The sequence below is a fragment of the Gymnoscopelus microlampas genome (genome assembly GCF_963454915.1).
Source record: "Gymnoscopelus microlampas genome assembly, chromosome: 5".
NCBI classification, from domain to species: Eukaryota; Metazoa; Chordata; class Actinopteri; order Myctophiformes; family Myctophidae; genus Gymnoscopelus; species Gymnoscopelus microlampas.
This window is the reverse complement of record NC_139942.1, coordinates 7,349,233-7,368,306: the sequence shown is the minus strand read 5'-3', so window position 1 is coordinate 7,368,306 and position 19,074 is coordinate 7,349,233. Positions and strand designations below refer to the sequence as shown.

The 19,074-nt window shown below is 41.8% G+C and overlaps 1 protein-coding gene across 2 annotated transcripts in view; it reads left to right on the top strand.

Annotated features, from left to right (window-relative positions):
• slc4a2a (solute carrier family 4 member 2a) overlaps window positions 1–19,074 on the top strand; it is a 52,490-nt gene that overhangs the window by 17,292 nt on the left and 16,124 nt on the right. Inside the window, exons 6-15 of one of the 2 annotated variants that reach the window (XM_084057925.1) lie at window positions 1,077–1,216; window positions 5,821–5,998; window positions 7,188–7,329; window positions 8,197–8,326; window positions 9,808–9,889; window positions 10,605–10,789; window positions 12,855–13,044; window positions 15,610–15,709; window positions 16,743–16,858; window positions 18,001–18,149. In XM_084057925.1, the coding sequence (XP_083914051.1) occupies window positions 1,077–1,216; window positions 5,821–5,998; window positions 7,188–7,329; window positions 8,197–8,326; window positions 9,808–9,889; window positions 10,605–10,789; window positions 12,855–13,044; window positions 15,610–15,709; window positions 16,743–16,858; window positions 18,001–18,149 (1,412 nt within the window). Of the gene's footprint in view, window positions 1–1,076; window positions 1,217–5,820; window positions 5,999–7,187; window positions 7,330–8,196; window positions 8,330–9,807; window positions 9,890–10,604; window positions 10,790–12,854; window positions 13,045–15,609; window positions 15,710–16,742; window positions 16,859–18,000; window positions 18,150–19,074 lie in introns of both variants that reach the window. The other variant, XM_084057926.1, reaches the window with a different exon arrangement.

Genomic DNA, 19,074 nt, shown 5'->3' with positions numbered 1-19,074 from the left:
ATAGCGACACGTTGTGAGCTTGCAGATCTGCTATTTTCAAACATTTTAGTACTTTTACTTTTGGCACTTTAAGCATATTTTGATGCCAATACTTTTGTACTTTTACTCAAGTAACATTTTGAACACGGGCCTTTTACTTGTAGCAGAGTATTTCTACATTGCAGTATTGATATTTTTACTTAAGTAGAGAATGTGAGTACTTTTACTTTTTCCACCACTGAGTACAGTACAGAGTAGGGTTGCCAAACGTCCTTGGAAATACGGAATGGTCCCTTATTTGTAAACTAATAATTGTTTACACCAAATCTCTGCCAGAAATATCCGATCTACAAGCTCACAAAGTGTCGCGTTGTGACACATAAATTGTAAGTATAAAGGGCCGTTCACAGCCAGCACGACAACTATGTGAGCGTCCACACTGATGAACGATAACATTCTCTAAACACTGGCACCGAGAGAGAGAGAGAGAGAGAGAGAGAGAGAGAGAGAGAGAGAGAGAGAGAGAGAGATCTCCACCTCTGTGGTGCTTAAAGAGTCATATCAATATGATATCGTTGCTGTCCGGCAGGAACCAGCTAACTCCATTTTGACGCTTTTGCTTTTTTTTTTTTACATAAATCAGTGCCATTGAACACCCTTTGCGTCTGTGTGTTGGTAAAAAAAATATTGAACCAATGAAAAGCATTAAAAAACGCTTCTGACAAAACCTGCTAACTCCATTGGATCCTCAAACGTTCTGCTAAACCAGCTAACTCCACCGGAGTTAGCTGGTTTTGCTGACTCCAGGCCCCACCCCCTTTTGACCTCCAACCTCATTGTGAGCTTGGAGGTCCATTCAGCTGTTCTTATCAATGATGAGCAAAACCTCCTAACTCCACTTTTTTGGAGTTTTGGAGTTATTGGTTTCTGCCCGACAGCAGAAATGCTGTAGTAGTTGAGGTAATGCTAGCTAGCCTTGCAGCTATTGTTAGCTTTTCATAATAGTCTCTACATCAACATAGAGTTTAGTTATCAATAATAATAACAAACAGATAGATGATGATAATGTTAATTATTATTAATATTTTGTATTACAGGTCACAGGAGTGAAGATGTACCAGGCGCATGTCGTCACCTGGTCAGGAAGAGTGCCAAAGATCAGGTGGTCCACGCTACCAAGGAGTCCGTAGGGCGCGCCCCCTCCTGCGTCCGCAAGTTAGACCACACCCCCAACCAGGTCAGCCATTTTAATGTGCACATGAAGTGACATCCTGTCAACACAGGGGCGTGTAGCCACTAAACCACTTGGACTGAGTTGTGCTCGTTTTGTTTCCACCATACGTGTGGCACGTGACATCCTGTTCACAGACAGAGGGCACTATGACGTTGCAATTATGTTAAATTAAGTACTGTAATACAAGGGTCTTCAAAACGGGGGGTCTGGGACCCCTAGGGGGTCTTCAGAGTTACTACAGGGGGGCCACCAAATGTTTGTATGATAGGAACGTATTGTTTACATTAACCACTTGAACCCTAGAATTCCTTTTCTGAGGGAAACATTAGCCGAAAAAATAGCAGATCTAAGTTGTGAGCATTCTGTTTTTGGAAACATTTGAAGTGAGAAATAGACGATGCAATAACCGAAAATTGATTCTTTTTGATCAACACTTCCCTGCTTTCCGAGGTGACCGTGTTGCGCTGGGTGGACGGCCAGCGCAACACTTATGGAATACTTTCATTACCCTAAGCAAGGAAATACTTTGTTTTGTTGTTACTTTTGGGTCCATTTATAAGTAGCCGTGTAATAAGCGGAATAATTGTCGCCGCGCCGGTAGTTGTTTAGAAATAACCATTCATTAAACACCTCGGTTTAACTTCAAACATGGAGTTTGAAGTTACAATGGGTTTGTATAGGAAAGGAGCGTTAAAACAAATAAAGAGCTGATAAAATGAATATCAAATATCTAAATACTGAATAAAACAACTTAAAAACTGTCTGGGGTGTTCACACAAGCCTGAGTAGACGTTAAAGTGACCCCAAACATGTTTGAAAGTGAAATATCCCTTTAATGTTTCAACAAAAAACCATGTGCTGTAACAGGAAAATTAGACAGACAGACAGACAGACAGACAGACAGACAGGAGGTGACACTTAAACCACCTTCTCTTCTTCTGTTGTCTTGAGACTGACAGCTCTGAATTAGATTAGAGAGAGAGAGAGAGAGAGAGAGAGAGAGAGAGAGAGAGAGAGAGAGAGAGAGAGAGAGAGAGAGGGAGAGAGTATATATGTAGGTACGTACCTGTGTGTGTCAGAATGGTCGATGTGCAGTTGTGAGCGTGTCTGTTGTGCGTTATGGTTGTTGTAGATGTGTGTTTCTGTGGCGTGTTAGAATCGCGTAGTCGACTCGTGTGTTTGTTGTGTAGTGTGTGCGTGTGCGTGTGTGTGTGTTAGAATGGTGGTCTTGGACCTGGGGGGCCATTTGGCCCGACACAGAAAGGTAGGAATGGTTTGCAAAGTTTGTAGCTGTCTTTCAATATAATCTAGTTTAAACTTTGGGAGGCGGTCGTATAGCTGAATGGGTAGAGAGGCCGCCTGACCGCCTGAGTAGCAATCAGCTGGGTGAAGCTGAAAACTGAATTCCCCTCCCACGGGGTCAAAATAGGTCTGATAGTTATGATTTGTACTGCTTTGGTCTGGGTCTGGGTGGTATAGTCCGGTTTAGACTGCTTTGTTGTGTTCGTTCAGGTTGTGTTGTGTTATTTTAATTTCTGATGTTTTGTTGTTGACCCTTAAACCCCGATTCATGCTTAGACGCACGACGGTGTCGCAGGGCGAGAATAGCAGACCTACAAGCTCACAATGCGTCGCATCCGCGACGCATTGTGAGCTTGTAGGTCTGCTATTCTCGGCTGTTGTTGGCGTGCGACACAATTATACATACAACTATGTATATATATTTGCTCACAATTTGCGAGCAAATATGTTGTTGATATAAAGATATCAAAACGATTTGCTCCATTGATTCGAAATTGATAATTCAAAATAAGCTCCTCATTGACTTACACTGCACGGTGAAACAGCTCTCAAAGTCACACTTTTAGCCTGTAAACAAACGGGCAAATTATTCTACATTCTAACACATTTAATCTTTTTTTATAAAAACTTATAGTGCCTATAAAAGTGCATTCAAAGTAGTGGCAGGTGTATTGGTACTATGCCAATGGCAATTGGTACGATAGTAATAGGTATCAATTGGTAATAGGTAACTAAGGCATACCTGACTAAGGCGTACTCTGATGGCACTATGCCAATGCCTGCCATGCCCTCCTGATGTCGCCATGGACCCCCCCAAATAAATATGAATTTGACCCCAGACCCCCATCTGAAAATATTTTCTGCCGGGGACCCCCATGCAAGATTTGTTCAAAATTCTGTCTGGAAGCGAGTCCCTCGATTGCACGATGGATCACGTAATAAATGCTCTCATGTGTAATGAGAATAAAGAAGAACGTTTAACCCTGTGACCAAATAAAAGGCTAATAAAACGTGGAAAGGATATTATATAAGCCTTTTCTAATGAACGAGGTAAAACGATGATGTTGCTCCAGGGCATACTGGAAGTGGAAAGCTGCTATCTGATGGAGATTATGGACCAGAGCTTATTGATTACTGAGGGGAAATCCGTCTTTGAATGAATATATGATAATATCACTGTCCTGCGTCCAGTGGTGGAAAGTAATAAGTACATTGACTCAATTTCCAATACTTTTACTTCTACTCCACTACATCTCAGAGGCAAATATTGTACTTTTACTCCACTACAATTATTTGAAAACTTTAGTTACTAGTTACTTTTCAGATATAAATGATGATATTATGAAACATATTAACCACTCTAGCCCTATTTTATACATAGACTATTTGAAAATAGCCGATCCACAAGCTCCGAGCTTGTAGATCTGCTATTTTCAAACATTTTAGTACTTTTACTTTTAGTACTTAAAGTACATTTTGATGCCAATACTTTTGTACTTTTACTCAAGTAAATTTTTAATTCTGGACTTTTACTTACTACTTACTACGTAACAGAGTATTTCTATATTGCAGTATTGATACCTTACTTAAGTAAAGAATTTTAGTACTTTTTCCACCACTGCCTGCGTCGGGAATGAATGGATCTATTCTGGACTCAGCTTTCATCCAGCACTGTTTCCTCCTCAGATGGTAAGACTTACTAGGCTATTGTGTGGCGTTCATGTGATCAATATACAGTAGCCTACAGTATTATAAATTAATACCATGGATATGGAGGCGCGTCTGTGCCTCCATGGTGACATTGAGGCATGATAGTCTATTTTCATCATTACGTGACACTTTGTCTGAGTTGGCCGACACTGGCAAACATACTGAGGGACCTAATAATTCAGCTCTAAATGCAACTGATAGCCTACAAAATAAGTAAAAAATATTATGCATAGGCTACAAGCAATACATCGTTTGACATATTTTTCTTCTTTTTATATATCGTTGCTGTCCGGCAGGAACCAGCTAACAATTTTTTTCCGCTTTTGCATTTTTTCCCATAAATCAGTGCTATTGAACACCCTTTACGTCTGTGTGTTGGTAAAGAAAATATTGAACCAATGAAAAGTATTAAAAAGTGCTTCTGACAAAACCAGCTAATTCCATTGGATCCTCAAACTTTCTGCTAAACCAGCGAACTCCAGCAAAGGGGCGTGGAGTTAGCTGGTTTTGCTGACTCCAGGCTCCACCCCCATTTGACCTCCAACCTCATTGTGACCTTGGAGGTCCATTCAGCTGTTCTTATCAATGATGAACAAAACCTCCTAACTCCATTTTTTCTTCTTTTTTTTTTTCCTGAAAAATGAACATTTTGAAGTTAGCTGGTTCCTGCCGGACAGCAGAGATATATGTGTTGACAAATGTGGCACATACATATTTTATTTGAGGTTTGGCAATGTTGTAATGTTTTGCATGAATAATAAAGCATTTTAATGACATACGCAAATTTTGGTCCCTGGTAAGACAGCCTCGGAGCTGACTTAAGAATGGTCGGACCTTCCGCTAAAATCACAGACAAAAAAACATGAATGAAAAAAAAAAAAAAAAACATGAATGAATCAGACTACTAATGTAGGAATTGACGTAAATACCGGTACGATCAAAATATGGGCATAAATTGCTTAGTGAATCCGGCCCATTGTATTGTTGTGTGTTAGGTGTGTGTTTTGTAGTAACGTTGTATTGTTGTCTGTTAGGTGTGTGTTTTGTAGTAACGTTGTATTGTTGTGTGTTAGGTGTGTGTTTTGTGTAGTAACGTTTGTATTGTTGTGTGTTAGGTGTGTGTTTTGTAGTAACATTGTATTGTTGTGTGTTAGGTGTGTGTTTTGTAGTAACATTGTATTGTTGTGTGTTAGGTGTGTGTTTTGTAGTAACGTTGTATTGTTTTGTGTTAGGTGTGTGTTTTGTAGTAACGTTGTATTGTTGTGTGTTAGGTGTGTGTTTTGTGTAGTAACGTTGTATTGTTGTGTGCTAGGTGTGTTTTGTGTAGTAACGTTGTATTGTTGTGTGTTAGGTGTGTGTTTTGTGTAGTAACGTTGTATTGTTGTGTGTTAGGTGTGTGTTTTGTGTAGTAACGTTGTATTGTTGTGTGTTATTGTGTGTGTATTGTAGTAACGTTGTATTGGTGTGTGTTATTGTGTGTGTATTGTAGTAACATTGTATTATTGTGTGTTAGGTGTGTGTTTTGTGTAGTAACGTTGTATTGTTGTGTGTTAGGTGTGTGTTTTGTGTAGTAACGTTGTATTATTGTGTGTTAGGTGCTTGTAGAGTTGAAGGAGCTGGTGATGGAGCACCAAGAGGCGCAGTGGAGAGGAACCTTCCGATGGATGAAGTTTGACGACGAGGAGGATGAAGATACCAACGTCTGGAGGAAACCTCCCATCTCCTCACTGACCTTCAGGAGCCTGCTGGAGCTACGGCACAACATCACACATGGTATACTATACGACACACCTAACAAACAACCATGCAACACGATACACAACATCTACCATGGTAATCTATTGACAGTGGTTTCCCAAACTGTTTTTGCTCGAGACCGCAAAAGAGAAATGTGATGTCTCCCCCGGGGCCCAAACTAGTGAAAATAGCTGATCTACAAGCTCACACGTTGTGAGCTTGTAGATCGGCTATTTTCACAACTTTTTATTCAAAGTTTAATTTTTTTTATTGATGGAATTTCTTTTAATTCTTTTTTGGGGAAAACTTATATATTTCTGTTATAAGATATATAAGATTTTTGTTTTTATTAATAAATCAAATAAAAGATAAGGAAACGGGAAAAAAGGGGATATTTACTCGCGACACATGAAAATAGGTCTGCGACCCACTGTTTGGGAACAAGTGATCTATGACATTCGAAGGATTAGAGACCCTTCCTCACCCAGGAGTGTGCCCTGCTCCTTATCCAGACCTCAGTCATATCAAAACTTGACTACTGTAACTCCCTCCTTACTGGCCTCCCGGCATGTTCACTTTATCAATCTCCTCCAAATGATCCAGAATTCCACAGCACGCTTCGTCTTCAACCAGCCAAAATGTTCACACGTCTCCCCCATAGACTTATGCAAAGGTTCAAATGTCATTTAGATTGCATGTTATTTAGACCAGGGGTCTTCAACAGGGGGTCCGGGACCCCTAGGAGGTCCTCAGAGTTACTACAGGGGGTCCGTCAAATCTTTGTGTGATAGGTTTTTTTTCCTCTTACATTAACGACTTCAACCCTAGCATCCCTTTTCTGAGGAGAACTTTAGCCAAAAATAGCAGATCTACAAGCTCACAACGCCTCGCGCTGCGAGGCGGTGTTATAGGTGAATAGGGGAAAAAGAACAGCAAAAGTTTATCTGAAACACAATTTTATACAATACAGAGGGGGTCCCTGCTTCATCTCTTTCTCAGCTAGGGGGTCCTTGACCTGAAAAGTTTGAGAATCACTGATTTAGACAGATGCTAAGTTCATTGTTTACCTGGTATGAGGTATCCTATAGTTTCAACATACAGCTTATTATTTTGATAGTATATTGTTAACCTGTGATAATCGTTTACTGAGGCACTACACTGTCTCTCTGCATTTGATGTGTTTACCTTGCTTCAGTCCCTATACATTGTGTTATTGCGTGTGTAGGTGCAGTTCTGTTAGATGTCCAGCAGAGGTCTCTAGCAGGCATTGCTCAGCAGGTGGTGGAACACATGCTGACCTCGGGTCACATCTCACCTGAAGACTCACAGCTTCTGCTGACCACGCTGTTACTGAAGCACACAGACAGGTACCTGTCTGTCTGTCTGTCTGTCTGTCTGTCTGTCTGTCTGTCTGTCTGTCTGTCTGTCTGTCTGTCTGTCTGTCTGTCTGTCTGTCTGTCTGTCTGTCTGTCTGTCTGATCTGATCTGATAACACTGCTGCTGAGACACAGGCCTGTCTGTCTCCCTCTCAGTTGTCCTACTGTCTGTCTCTCAGTGGTGTAAAGTAACTAAGTACATGTACTCAAGTACTGTACTTAAGTACAATTGTGAGGTATTTTTGACTTAACTGGAGTATTTCCAATTTTCAGGAATTTTACTTCTACTCAGAGGCAAATATTGTACTTTTACTCCACTACAATTATTGGAAAACTTTAGTTACTAGTTACTTTGTGGATTTGTATTATTATTACAAAACACACATTAAACACTTCAGCCCTATATGCATTTCGGCCATTTGAAAATGGCAGATCTACCAGCTCACAATGCGTCGCGATGCGACGCATTGTGAGCTGGTAGATCTTCTATTTTCAAAAGATTTTTGAAACATTTGAAAACTTGAAATGGGACATTCTGCATAATACGTACTTTGACTTTTGGTACTTTAAGTATATTTTGATGCCAATACTTTTGTACTTTTACTCAAGTCAATTTTGAATTCCAGACTTGTACTTGTAACAGAATATTTCTACATTGCCAGTATTGATACTTTTACTAAAGTACAAAATGTGAGTGCTTTTTCCACCACTGTCTGTCTCTCCTACACTGTCTCTCTCTCACCTGTCCTAATCTACTTTTCTGGATAAAAGAGATAAATACATGGAAGTTTATGAATGACATATCTCTCCTCTCCTCTCCCCCTCTCCTCATCTCTCCTCTGAACATTCTTCCTTAAGCATAAATATCCCAGCATCCTCTCTGATGCTCGCCCACCACAACAACCACACAACCGGCCAATCACATGCATCTGTTACCCAGCCGCTCAGGAATGGGGGAGGGACCAACGGGATAGACACACCCCATGAGGTGGTCAGACACACACACACACACACACACACACACACACACACACACACACACACACACACACACACACACACACACACACACACACACACACACACACACACACACACACACACACACGCACGCACACACACGCATGTACGCGCGCACGCAAGCACACACACACACACACACACACACACACACACACACACACACACACACACACACACACACACACACACACACACACACACACACACACACACACACACACACACACGCACACATACACGCACACATCTGATATCTTTATTTGTGTTCACATTTCAAAAGGAAAGGATATCTCAACATTAGTTTCCAGTCTCGGTTCACAGATACAGGAAGTATCATCTCCTCCATATGTGGCGAGTCTGGCGACTGACAGTTATCTCAGATATTGAACAGAATGTAGCCAATCAATGCCTTAGCTCATGGCAGTGTTGATTTCGTCGACTAAAACTATGACGAAAAATGTTCGTCGACTGCCTTTCTTCACTTACGAAAATGAAATAAAAACGAAATAAAAACTAAGCTATGATGACTAAAACTATGACTAAATATATTGACAATTCCCTCAACAAATAAAAACTAGACTAAAATGTTAGTGAGGGACTAGTGGAGAGAGAGATCCAGTAGAACTAAAAGACAAGTCATTTTATGTTTGGTTGCACGCAGGTGTTGCGCTCTGAAAATAGCAGATCTACAAGCTCACCACGCGTCGCACTGCGACGCGTAGTGAGCATGTAGATCGGCTATTTTCAGCATGCAACCAAGTGTAAAATCTAAAATCATTTTAGTCGACTAAATCAACTGTAGATTTAGTCGACTATAACTATAATCTTATGATATTTAGTCGACTAAAACTAGACTAACAGTAAAACATTTCAGATGACTAAAATATGACTAAAACTAAATGGAATTTTATTCAAAAGACTATGACTAAAACTAAATCAAAATTTGCTGTCAAAATCAACACTGGCTAATGGCTTGGGCATACCTGCAACCTGCAGGCCTCTCACAACTAGTTTATGGACATTATACCGAGACTTCCAAATATAAACTAATTAGCGCAGTGCTTCTCAAACCTTTTCATGCCAAGGACCCCCAAATTTGGCCACGGACCTCCAACTGAAAAGATCAACTGCCAGGGACCCCATTCAAGATTTGTGTTGGTAAAATATTTTAAAAAAATATTCAGAAAATGTTTTTTCAAGATTTTTTCTTTTTTTTTGTAGGTTGGTTAATTTCAAACTAGCCGATACATAGGTCTACATTTTTCTCCCGCGACTTTTGTAACCCATTTTTTTTCACCTATTGCCAATTGACTGAGCTGTGTGTGTGTGTGTGTGTGTGTGTGTGTGTGTGTGTGTGTGTGTGTGTGTGTGTGTGTGTGTGTGTGTGTGTGTGTGTGTGTGTGTGTGTGTGTGTGCGCGCGTGCGCGTGCGCGTGCGTGCTTCCAGAAGGCACCAGCAGGTCAACATTCCAGATCCAAACATGAGTTGAAGATTCCACACAATGCTGAAGCCACCGTCGTTCTAGTGGGTATGCATTCATCATCATCATCATCATCATCATCATCATCACCATGAATCTTATCTCTCATATTAACCTCTTAAACCCCGGAAATCTGCGAAAGCTTCCCTCACAACACAGATGGTATTGTGGGGAAGCCGATCGACAAGCTCACAACGTCATGTTGTGACTTGTGAGCTCGCCGATCGGCTATTTTCAGCGAAAGCTTTCCCCACAATAACAGAAGACATCAAATACACTAGTATAGAGCCCTGAGGGTCTCCGGTCAACCATATAAGGTTTAAGTGGTTAACATCAACAAAGCAGTCTCCAGTGCATATCGTTGTTGTCGGGCGGAAACCTCATAACTCCATTATTTCAACTTTTTATATTTTCACCATATTACCAGTGTCAAACAAAAGTGTAGCAAAAATAGCTGATCTTGTAGAAATGTTTTGAAAGTAAAATGAAAGTGGTTAAGTGTAGGTTTTATAAATATTGGACCAATGAAACGTATTAACAAGAGCTTGTGAATAAATAATAACTACATTGGATCCATTGGAACACACGGTTCTATTTTTCCATTTCATGAAAAGTAACCATTTTGGCCGTTTGTGTGTGTGTGTGTGTGTGTGTGTGTGTGTGTGTGTGTGTGTGTGTGTGTGTGTGTGTGTGTGTGTGTGTGTGTGTGTGTGTGTGTGTGTGTGTGTGTGTGTGTGCGCACACGTGCATGTTTCTTGTAAAGGCAGTGTCGGTTTCTTGGAGCAGCCATCGATGGCGTTCGTTCGGCTACAGGAAGCTGTTGTTTTGGAGTCGGTTCTAGAGCTTCCTGTTCCTGTACGTTTCATCTTCCTGCTGCTGGGTCCGCCCACCTCCAACATGGACTTCCATGAGGTTGGAAGAACCATCTCCACACTGATGTCAGACAAGGTGAGATCACTGTAACTAGTGAGTGAAGTTATAGTCTAAAGACAAGATGAGTAGATCACTACAACAAGTTAGTGAAGTCAATATCTAAGGACATGGTGAGTGGATCACTGAAACTAGTGTGTGAAGTCAGTGTCTAAAGACATGGTGAGTAGATCAATGAAACTAGTGTGTGAAGTCAGTGTCTAAAGACATGGGCCCTCATTTATCAACGCAGCGTATAAACCGCCGTATATTTTTCCATATATTCGGCGTACACCAACGTCGAAGTCACATTTATCAACGCATCCTACACAGCTGATCCGAGCTTACACTTGGTCCCAGCGTTGATAAATGTCACGGCTGAAACGAGCGTCATTTAAATAACACGCCCCATAAATATTCTCAAAACGCCCCGATTTTACGACATGAAGACGAACCAGAATACGATCAAAGACATGAAAAGCCAATAAGAAACAGCCCCCCCCCCCCCCCCCCCCCCCGCTGGCCTCGCCGCACACGCACACGCCTCTCTCGCTCGCTCTCTCTCTCTCTCTCTCTCTCTCACACACACACACACACACACACACACACACACACACACACACACACACACACACACGCCCGTAGCGTATTGTCACGTAGGCTTGTAGCCTACATGAATGACATATTATGATACCAATCACATCGGCATGAATGGAATACTTTTGTAGATTAATGTATTTAACCCATACCGAGCAGTGCGCGTTCGAGTTACACTAAAATAAAGCCCTCATGTAGGCTATTCCCATTTCCCAGTGAGACTCGGACCGTCGGACGGGCGAGTCCCGTCCCGCTCCGCATTAATGAGAGATAGCCTGGAGAGAACATTAATGAATGAAGGCTGGTGTGTGTTGGACCATGGGTTAAATGTCTGATCTCCCGGTGGCCATGAAAATATAACAGCAGCGCCGCCTGTTAGACCGGTGCTCGCGCAGAAGAGTGCTCTCGCAGAAATAGCAGATCTACAAGCAGATCTACAAGCTCACAACGCGTTGCTGGCTTGTGAGCTTGTAGATCTGCTATTTTCAATACAGACAGATCTACAATCTTATCTGAATGACTGTTAAAGCAGTTTGTTTAAATTACTTTATAAAATGTTATATTTTCACAGGGATATTTATTAGTGTAGATATACAGATTTATGAGTGGATTAGGTGTCCAATGCCTCTCAGACAGTCAAACAATGCTGCTCCGCAGGTCTAGGATGGAATAAACGGGTGCAGCCAACGTCAACAACTGGTCCCGACCAGACGTGAGATCTCAGCGTACCGTAGGATAAAGCCCACGTCAGGATATATTGATAAATGCCGAAAATTGCGGTGATCTCGCCGTACGCCCATTATTTGGTCTACACCGCGTTGATAAATGAGGGCCCATGGTGAGTAGATCACTGAAACTAGTGTGTGAAGTCAGTGTCTAAAGACAAGGTGTGTGGATTACTTCAACTCGTTGGTGAAGTCAGTGTCTAAGGACAAGGTGAGGAAATCACTAAAACTAGGGAGTGAAGTCAGTATCTAAAGACGTGGTTTGTAGATCACTGAAACTAGTGTGTGAAGTCAGTGTCTAAAGACAAGATGAGTAGATCACTGCAACTAATGAGTGAAGTTAGTGTCTAAAGACAAGGTCAGTAGATCACGGCAACTAGTGAGTTAAGTCAGTGTCTAAAGACAAGGTGTGTGGATTACTCATTGGTGAAGTTAGTGTCTAAAGACAAGATTAGGAAATCACTGCAACTAGTAGATCGAAGCTAGCGTCTAAAGCTAGCAGTAGAAAGAGGATAATATTGTAGTGCAGTGGTTCCCAACCTTTTCTGGATCAGGGCCCACTTAAAAAACTCAGAAATGGTCGCTTGTTAAGTGGTCAGATGGGTGGGCCTTGTGCATTTTCAGAGTATATTTATCTTAATGATCAATCAATCGATTGTGTTCTGGCTTAGATCAATGGAACTAACATGGCATACCTTAAGTTCCTATTTATCTGTATCACAATAATCATAATTATTGCTGGTGTGGTGACATCACCGTCCCTCTGTCCGTCTGTCCCGCAGAACTTCCACGCTGCGGCGTACCTGGCTGACCAGCGCCAGGACCTGCTGACTGCCGTCAACCGCTTCCTGGACGCCAGTGTGGTGCTTCCTCCCTCCGAGGTCGGCGGAGACGCCGTGTCTCCGCTGAGGAGGAGAGACGAGCGGAACGGCAGAGAGACGCCCCGAGAGTCCAAGAGCTTCGTGGATGAAGGTCCCGATCCCATGATTACTAACAACTTATTACATGGCTTTGTTGAATTACAATGACAATAGGCTCTATGCACAGCAGCCACATTGGGAATTAATTGGGCCCCTTCCTTACTTCCTTCACAGGTGTTACCAATAATACTAATTAAGGCTCTGTTCCATTTAGTGTGGCATGGTTGTCTTATTTTCAAGGACCCCCATAACTCTGAGAGTGTACAAATGGAACCAAATGGACCCTACACACCCACCATAAGGGGCCATTTGGGAACCAAAAGGGAGTGTTTCCAGTGAGCCAACATGCACTATATCAGCACCCTGACCAGAATGGAACAGAGCCTTCATTAGTATCATTGATAACACCTGTGAAGGAAGAAAGAAGAAGCCCAATTTCTTTCCAATATGGCTGCTGTGCATAGAGCCTATTTAAGCATTTAGTACAGACGCTACTGTAGTATGTATAGTATAGTACGATGCTAGTAGATGCTAGCAGACGCTAGCGACTTAGTAATAAGCAAGGTAAATAATCACATGCATAGAATGCAGAGAGACGGTGTAGTGCCTCAGGACTAGGATACCTGGTAAACGATCAACCTAGCATCTGTCTAAACAATACACTATATCCAAATCCTACTATAATACTAGTAACCTCACGGGTGGTAGCTGTCTTGTGTCTTGGGTGGACTCTTGATCAAACTGCGCATGCGTCGTTGCCAGGTTTCTCGAGAGAAACAAGCAGCAAGGTCTATGAAAACAAGGCCAAACGAAACGAACCCTACAAGCAACGAGGTCTATGAAAAGAAGGCCAAACGAAGCGCCTTCACACATATACCTTGCCTCTTGGAAAACAGCCGATCTACAAGCTCACAACGCGTCCCCACACCCACCTGCACTTTCACAACCAACGCCAAAACACAATACCACCAATATTGCCCCTAAAACGCTTACTACGCTGCACCATAGACCCCGCCCACTCTTTGAGTGCACTCTTACGGCCGATCTACACAGTACACAGTACACACATACACACCAGACTTTTCAAAGCGAGCGTATGCGTTGTGCGTACCGTTTGTTTAGATCCAATTGATTATCAATGATACCGGCTACACCAGGCGCACGGATACGCGAGTCCCCCATACGCAGACTTTTAAAATAGGACTGGATCTAAAAGTGAGCGTGTGTGCGTCGTGTGTGCGAAAAAAAGTCTGCTGTGTTTCCACAGTCACGGATCTGTGTGTGTGTGTGTGTGTGTGTGTGTGTGTGTGTGTGTGTGTGTGTGTGTGTGTGTGTGTGTGTGTGTGTGTGTGTGTGTGTTTGCGACGGGACCCGGGGGGGGGGGGGGGGGAACGAGTAGCATCGTGCCTCCGTGGTGTGTGTGTGTGGGTGGGGGGGAGATGATCGCCCGTGTGTGTTCGCGACGGGCCACGGGCCGCATGGATGTACCGTGGTGTGTGTGTGTGTGTGTGTGTGTGTGTGTGCGTGTGCGTGTGCGTGTGTGTGTGTGTGTGTGTGTGTTTGTGCACGTGTGTGTGTGTGTGTGTGTGTTGGCAACGGCCGACGGGGTGTTTGTGTGTGTTCTGTGCCTCCACGACGGGATGTGCGTGTGTGTGTGTGTGTGTGTGTACACACTACTACACAGTACAAACTCACTTTCGATCCCTGATAAACTGTCTGTTCTCAGCGCATAAGCCAAACTGCACACTTTGGGTGCTCATATCCCCCTACGGGTATGGTCCAGTAACAATAACAATCTGTACATTGAAACTAGACAATATCTGGTAAACAAAGAACTGTCTGATTAACATCAGTCTGTCTAAATAACGTCAGTCAGTCAGTCAGTCAGTCAGTCAGTTAGTCAATCAGTCAGATCAATCAATCATTCCGTGGTACTTGGTTTTTGCTGTATATAACTAAACAGTACACTAAAAAGTATTTCTGAAAACATTTGAGTTTAGAAATAGACAAAGAAATAACAGAACATTGATTCATATTTGATCAAAACTTCCTATCAAGTTTTTCGAGCTGACCGTGTTACACTGTACATACCTTAAAGGTAGGGTAAGTGATACTTTTTGGTTAAAACAAAAAGCTTTATTTCAAAAGGTTAAAGCTCTATATTCTGATCATTGCTATAGAGTGTTTGTTCAGTAACAGGAGTCTCCCCGTCTCTCCAGCTCTTAAATAAACATAAAATACATTTTCAGGTAGGTGACAATATTTCAGCCAATCAGGAGAGAGTAATCATTTACCAGCTTCATTTTGATAGTGATCCAGTTCCAATTGTGTCTGCTCATTTCTTTGTGTCATCACTTCCAATTTCACTTATTTAATCTGTATCCTGACCAAGTTCTCTATCCTGATTGGATGAAATTGGTATCCTGACCTGAATATGCATCTTCTTTTTAATAAAGAGCTGGAGAGACATGGAGACTCCTGTTACTGAACAAACACTCTATAGCAATGAGTACTATCAGAATATAGAGCTATTTAACACTTATTGTAACCAAAGAAAATGACATCTTTTAAAATTGATGCATGACAATAAACAGTAAATGTGTCCTTCCACCTCCAGAGCTGTTTGTTGCGTCCAAGCCCCCCAGTGGTGGCGGTGAAGACCCCCTGCAGAGGTCCGGCCGTGTGTTTGGAGGTCTGGTGAAAGACGTGGTCCGCAGGTATACCCTGAGTTACAACAATTCAATTTACATTACATTAAATCCAGTGGTGTAAAGTAACTAAGTACATGTACTCAAGTACTGTACTTACAGTAAGTACAATTTTGAGGTATTTTTTTTACTTTACTGTAGTTTTTCCAATTTACAATACTTTTACTTCTACTCCACTACATCTCAGAGGCAAATATTGTACTTTTACTCTTATTTGAAAACTTAAGTTACTAGTTACTTTGCAGATATAAATCATTATATTATAAAACATACATTAACCACTTTAGCCATAATTCCTACATAGGCAATTTGAAAATAGCCGATCTACAAGCTCACGACGCGTCACGATTCTCAAACATTTTTAGTACTTTTACTTTTGGTTTGAAGTACATTTTGATAACAATACTTTTGTACTTTTACTCAAGTACATTTTGAATTCCGGACATTTACTTGTAACAGAGTTTTTCTATATTTCAGTATTGATACTTTTACTTAAGTAAAATATCAGAATACTTTTTCAACCACTGCTTAAATCACATAAAATGATATTTCTTTACATCAGTAGGTTCTCAAAGTGAGGTCCAGGGACTCTCAGGGTTCCCAAACGTTTTAGCTCAAGACCTAAAAGAGAAATTAGATGTTTGCCTGGGTCCCAAACTAGTGAAAATAGCAGATCTACAAGCTCGATCTGCTATTTTCACTACTTCTTAAAAGTTTTTTATTTTATTTTATTCATGGGAATTATTTGATGTATTTATTTCATTTATGAAAAAAAAAAATTGTAAAAAAGAAAAAAAAAAGAAAAAAAATGTAACCCATGCTCCGTGACCCAAACATGGGTCCCAACCCCAATTAATCGACCCTTAACAAGTCTGTACCTCTGACAGTATACAAATGGAACGGGTCCATTTGGTTCCATTTGTACACTGTCAAAGTTAAGGGGGGGTCCTTGAGATTTTAAAGTTTGAGAACCACTGCTTTACATTAATGTTACCCTTAGGACCCTTTATATTACATTACATTAATGAGTACTTTTCCACAGGTATCCTCAGTACCTCAGTGACATCACAGATGCTCTGAACCCCCAGTGTTTGGCTGCCGTCATCTTCATCTACTTTGCTGCTTTGTCACCAGCCATCACCTTTGGAGGATTACTGGGTCAGGATGGAATACTTTATATTACATGACTTTACATTACCATGACATCAACATTACACAAGACTGGTGCCAGTTGGCAATGCATGCCCCGCCTGTTCATGCCATACCCGTTGTACCTGTTAACTTGTTGTCAGAGTGCCCGCTGTACCCGTTGTCGGAGTGCCCAGTATAGCAACCCCCGACACAGACACCGAGATTCAGTGCGTCCTCCACAGACAGACAGACAGACAGACAGACAGACAGACAGACAGACAGGCAGGCAGGCAGGCAGGCAGACAGACAGACAGACAGACAGACAGACAGACAGACAGACAGACAGACAGACATGCAGATACAGACAGACAGACAGACAGGCAGGCAGGCAGGCAGACAGACAGACAGACAGACAGACAGACAGACAGACAGACAGGCAGACAGGCAGACAGACTGTTTCTTCGTTAATGAACATCCTACTTGATCACACTACAGCGTCACACAAAAGCATCAAAAAGCAGCAGATCTACAAGCTCGAAACGCGGCGCGAAGCGACGCGTTTGGAGCTTGTAGATCTGCTGCTTTTGATGCTTTTGAATTTGAATCCTGAAAAGTCACAGTTTTGAACATATGAGGTTTCCACCCAACAGTGACGATTATGTTTCAAGTGTACGTAAAACCCAATGGTCCAATTTGGTTCCATTTGTACTTTGTAGGCAAGTACACTCTCCGAGTGTACTTGAATTAAAGGAGTAGTTCACCCAAAAAATGACTTATTTTCTATCAATTACACACCCAATGAAGAATTGAATTCATTGAGATTTTTTAGTTTTTGTCGCATTCCTAAGCCAATAATTTGATTACCGGCGTTACTCTTTGTGTCTCCTACCGGAACCACTGCCGGTCATCAAATTATTGGCTTAGGAATGCGACAAAAACTATACAAAAATAGCCATGAATTCAATTCTCCATGGGGTGACTAATCAATAGAAAAAAAAGTCATTTTTCTGGTGAACTATCCCTTTAAGACTGAGGATTTTACGTTGTAGCTTGGACTGGGGTTCTATAGGGCAGAGATAGAAATCATATCACATCATGTAATCTAAATCACATAATGTAATCTGATTACATTACTTCACATTGACATGATCCCGCGTGACGTTCGATAGGAGAGAAGACGGACGGACTGATCGGCGTGTCGGAGCTGATCGTTGCCACGTCGATCCAAGGCCTGGTGTTTTCAGTGTTCAGTGCTCAGCCTCTGCTCATCGTAGGATTCTCTGGTCCACTACTGGTGTTTGAAGAGGCTTATTACTCAGTAAGATTACATTACCTCATTATATTACATTATATTACATTATATTACTTTACAAATACACAATGTATCCTCTTCACTGGTTTCTCTGGTCCGCTATTGGTGTTTGAAGAGGCTTTTTACTCAGTAAGATTACATTACTTCATTATATTACATTACAATACACAGTGGCCCTCATTTATCAACGCAGCGCATAAACCGGCGTATATTTTTCCATATATTCGGCCGTACACCAACGTCGAAGTCACATTTATCAACGCATCCTACACAGCTGATCCGAGCGTACACTTGGTCCCAGCGTTGATAAATGTCACGGCTGAAACCGAGCGTCATTTAAATAACACGCCCTTAGATATTCTCAAAACGCCCCGATTTTTTTGTATATTAATGTATTTAACCCATACCGAGCAGTGCGCGTTCGAGTTACACTAAAATAAAGCCGTCATGTAGGCTATTCCCAGTGAGACACGGACCGTCGGACGGGCGAGTCCCGTCCCGCTCCGCATTAATGAGAGATAGCCTGGAGAGAACATTAATGAATGAAGGCTGGTGTGTGTTGGACCATGGGTTAAATGTCTGATCTCCCAGTGGCCATGAAAATATAACAGCAGTGCCGCCTGTTAGACCGGTGCTCGCGCAGAAGAGTGCTCTCGCAGAAAGCGCCCGTATATTTTGAAAATAGCAGATCTACAAGCTCACAACGCGTCGCTGGCTTGTGAGCTTGTAGATCTGCTATTTTCAATACAGACAGATCTACAATCTTATCTGAATGACTGTTAAAGCAGTTTGTTTAAATTACTTTATAAAATGTTATATTTTCACAGGGATTATTTATTAGTGTAGGTATACAGATTTATGAGTGGATTATGTGTCCAGATGCCTCTCAGACAGTCAAACAATGCTGCTCCGCAGGTCTAGGATGGAATAA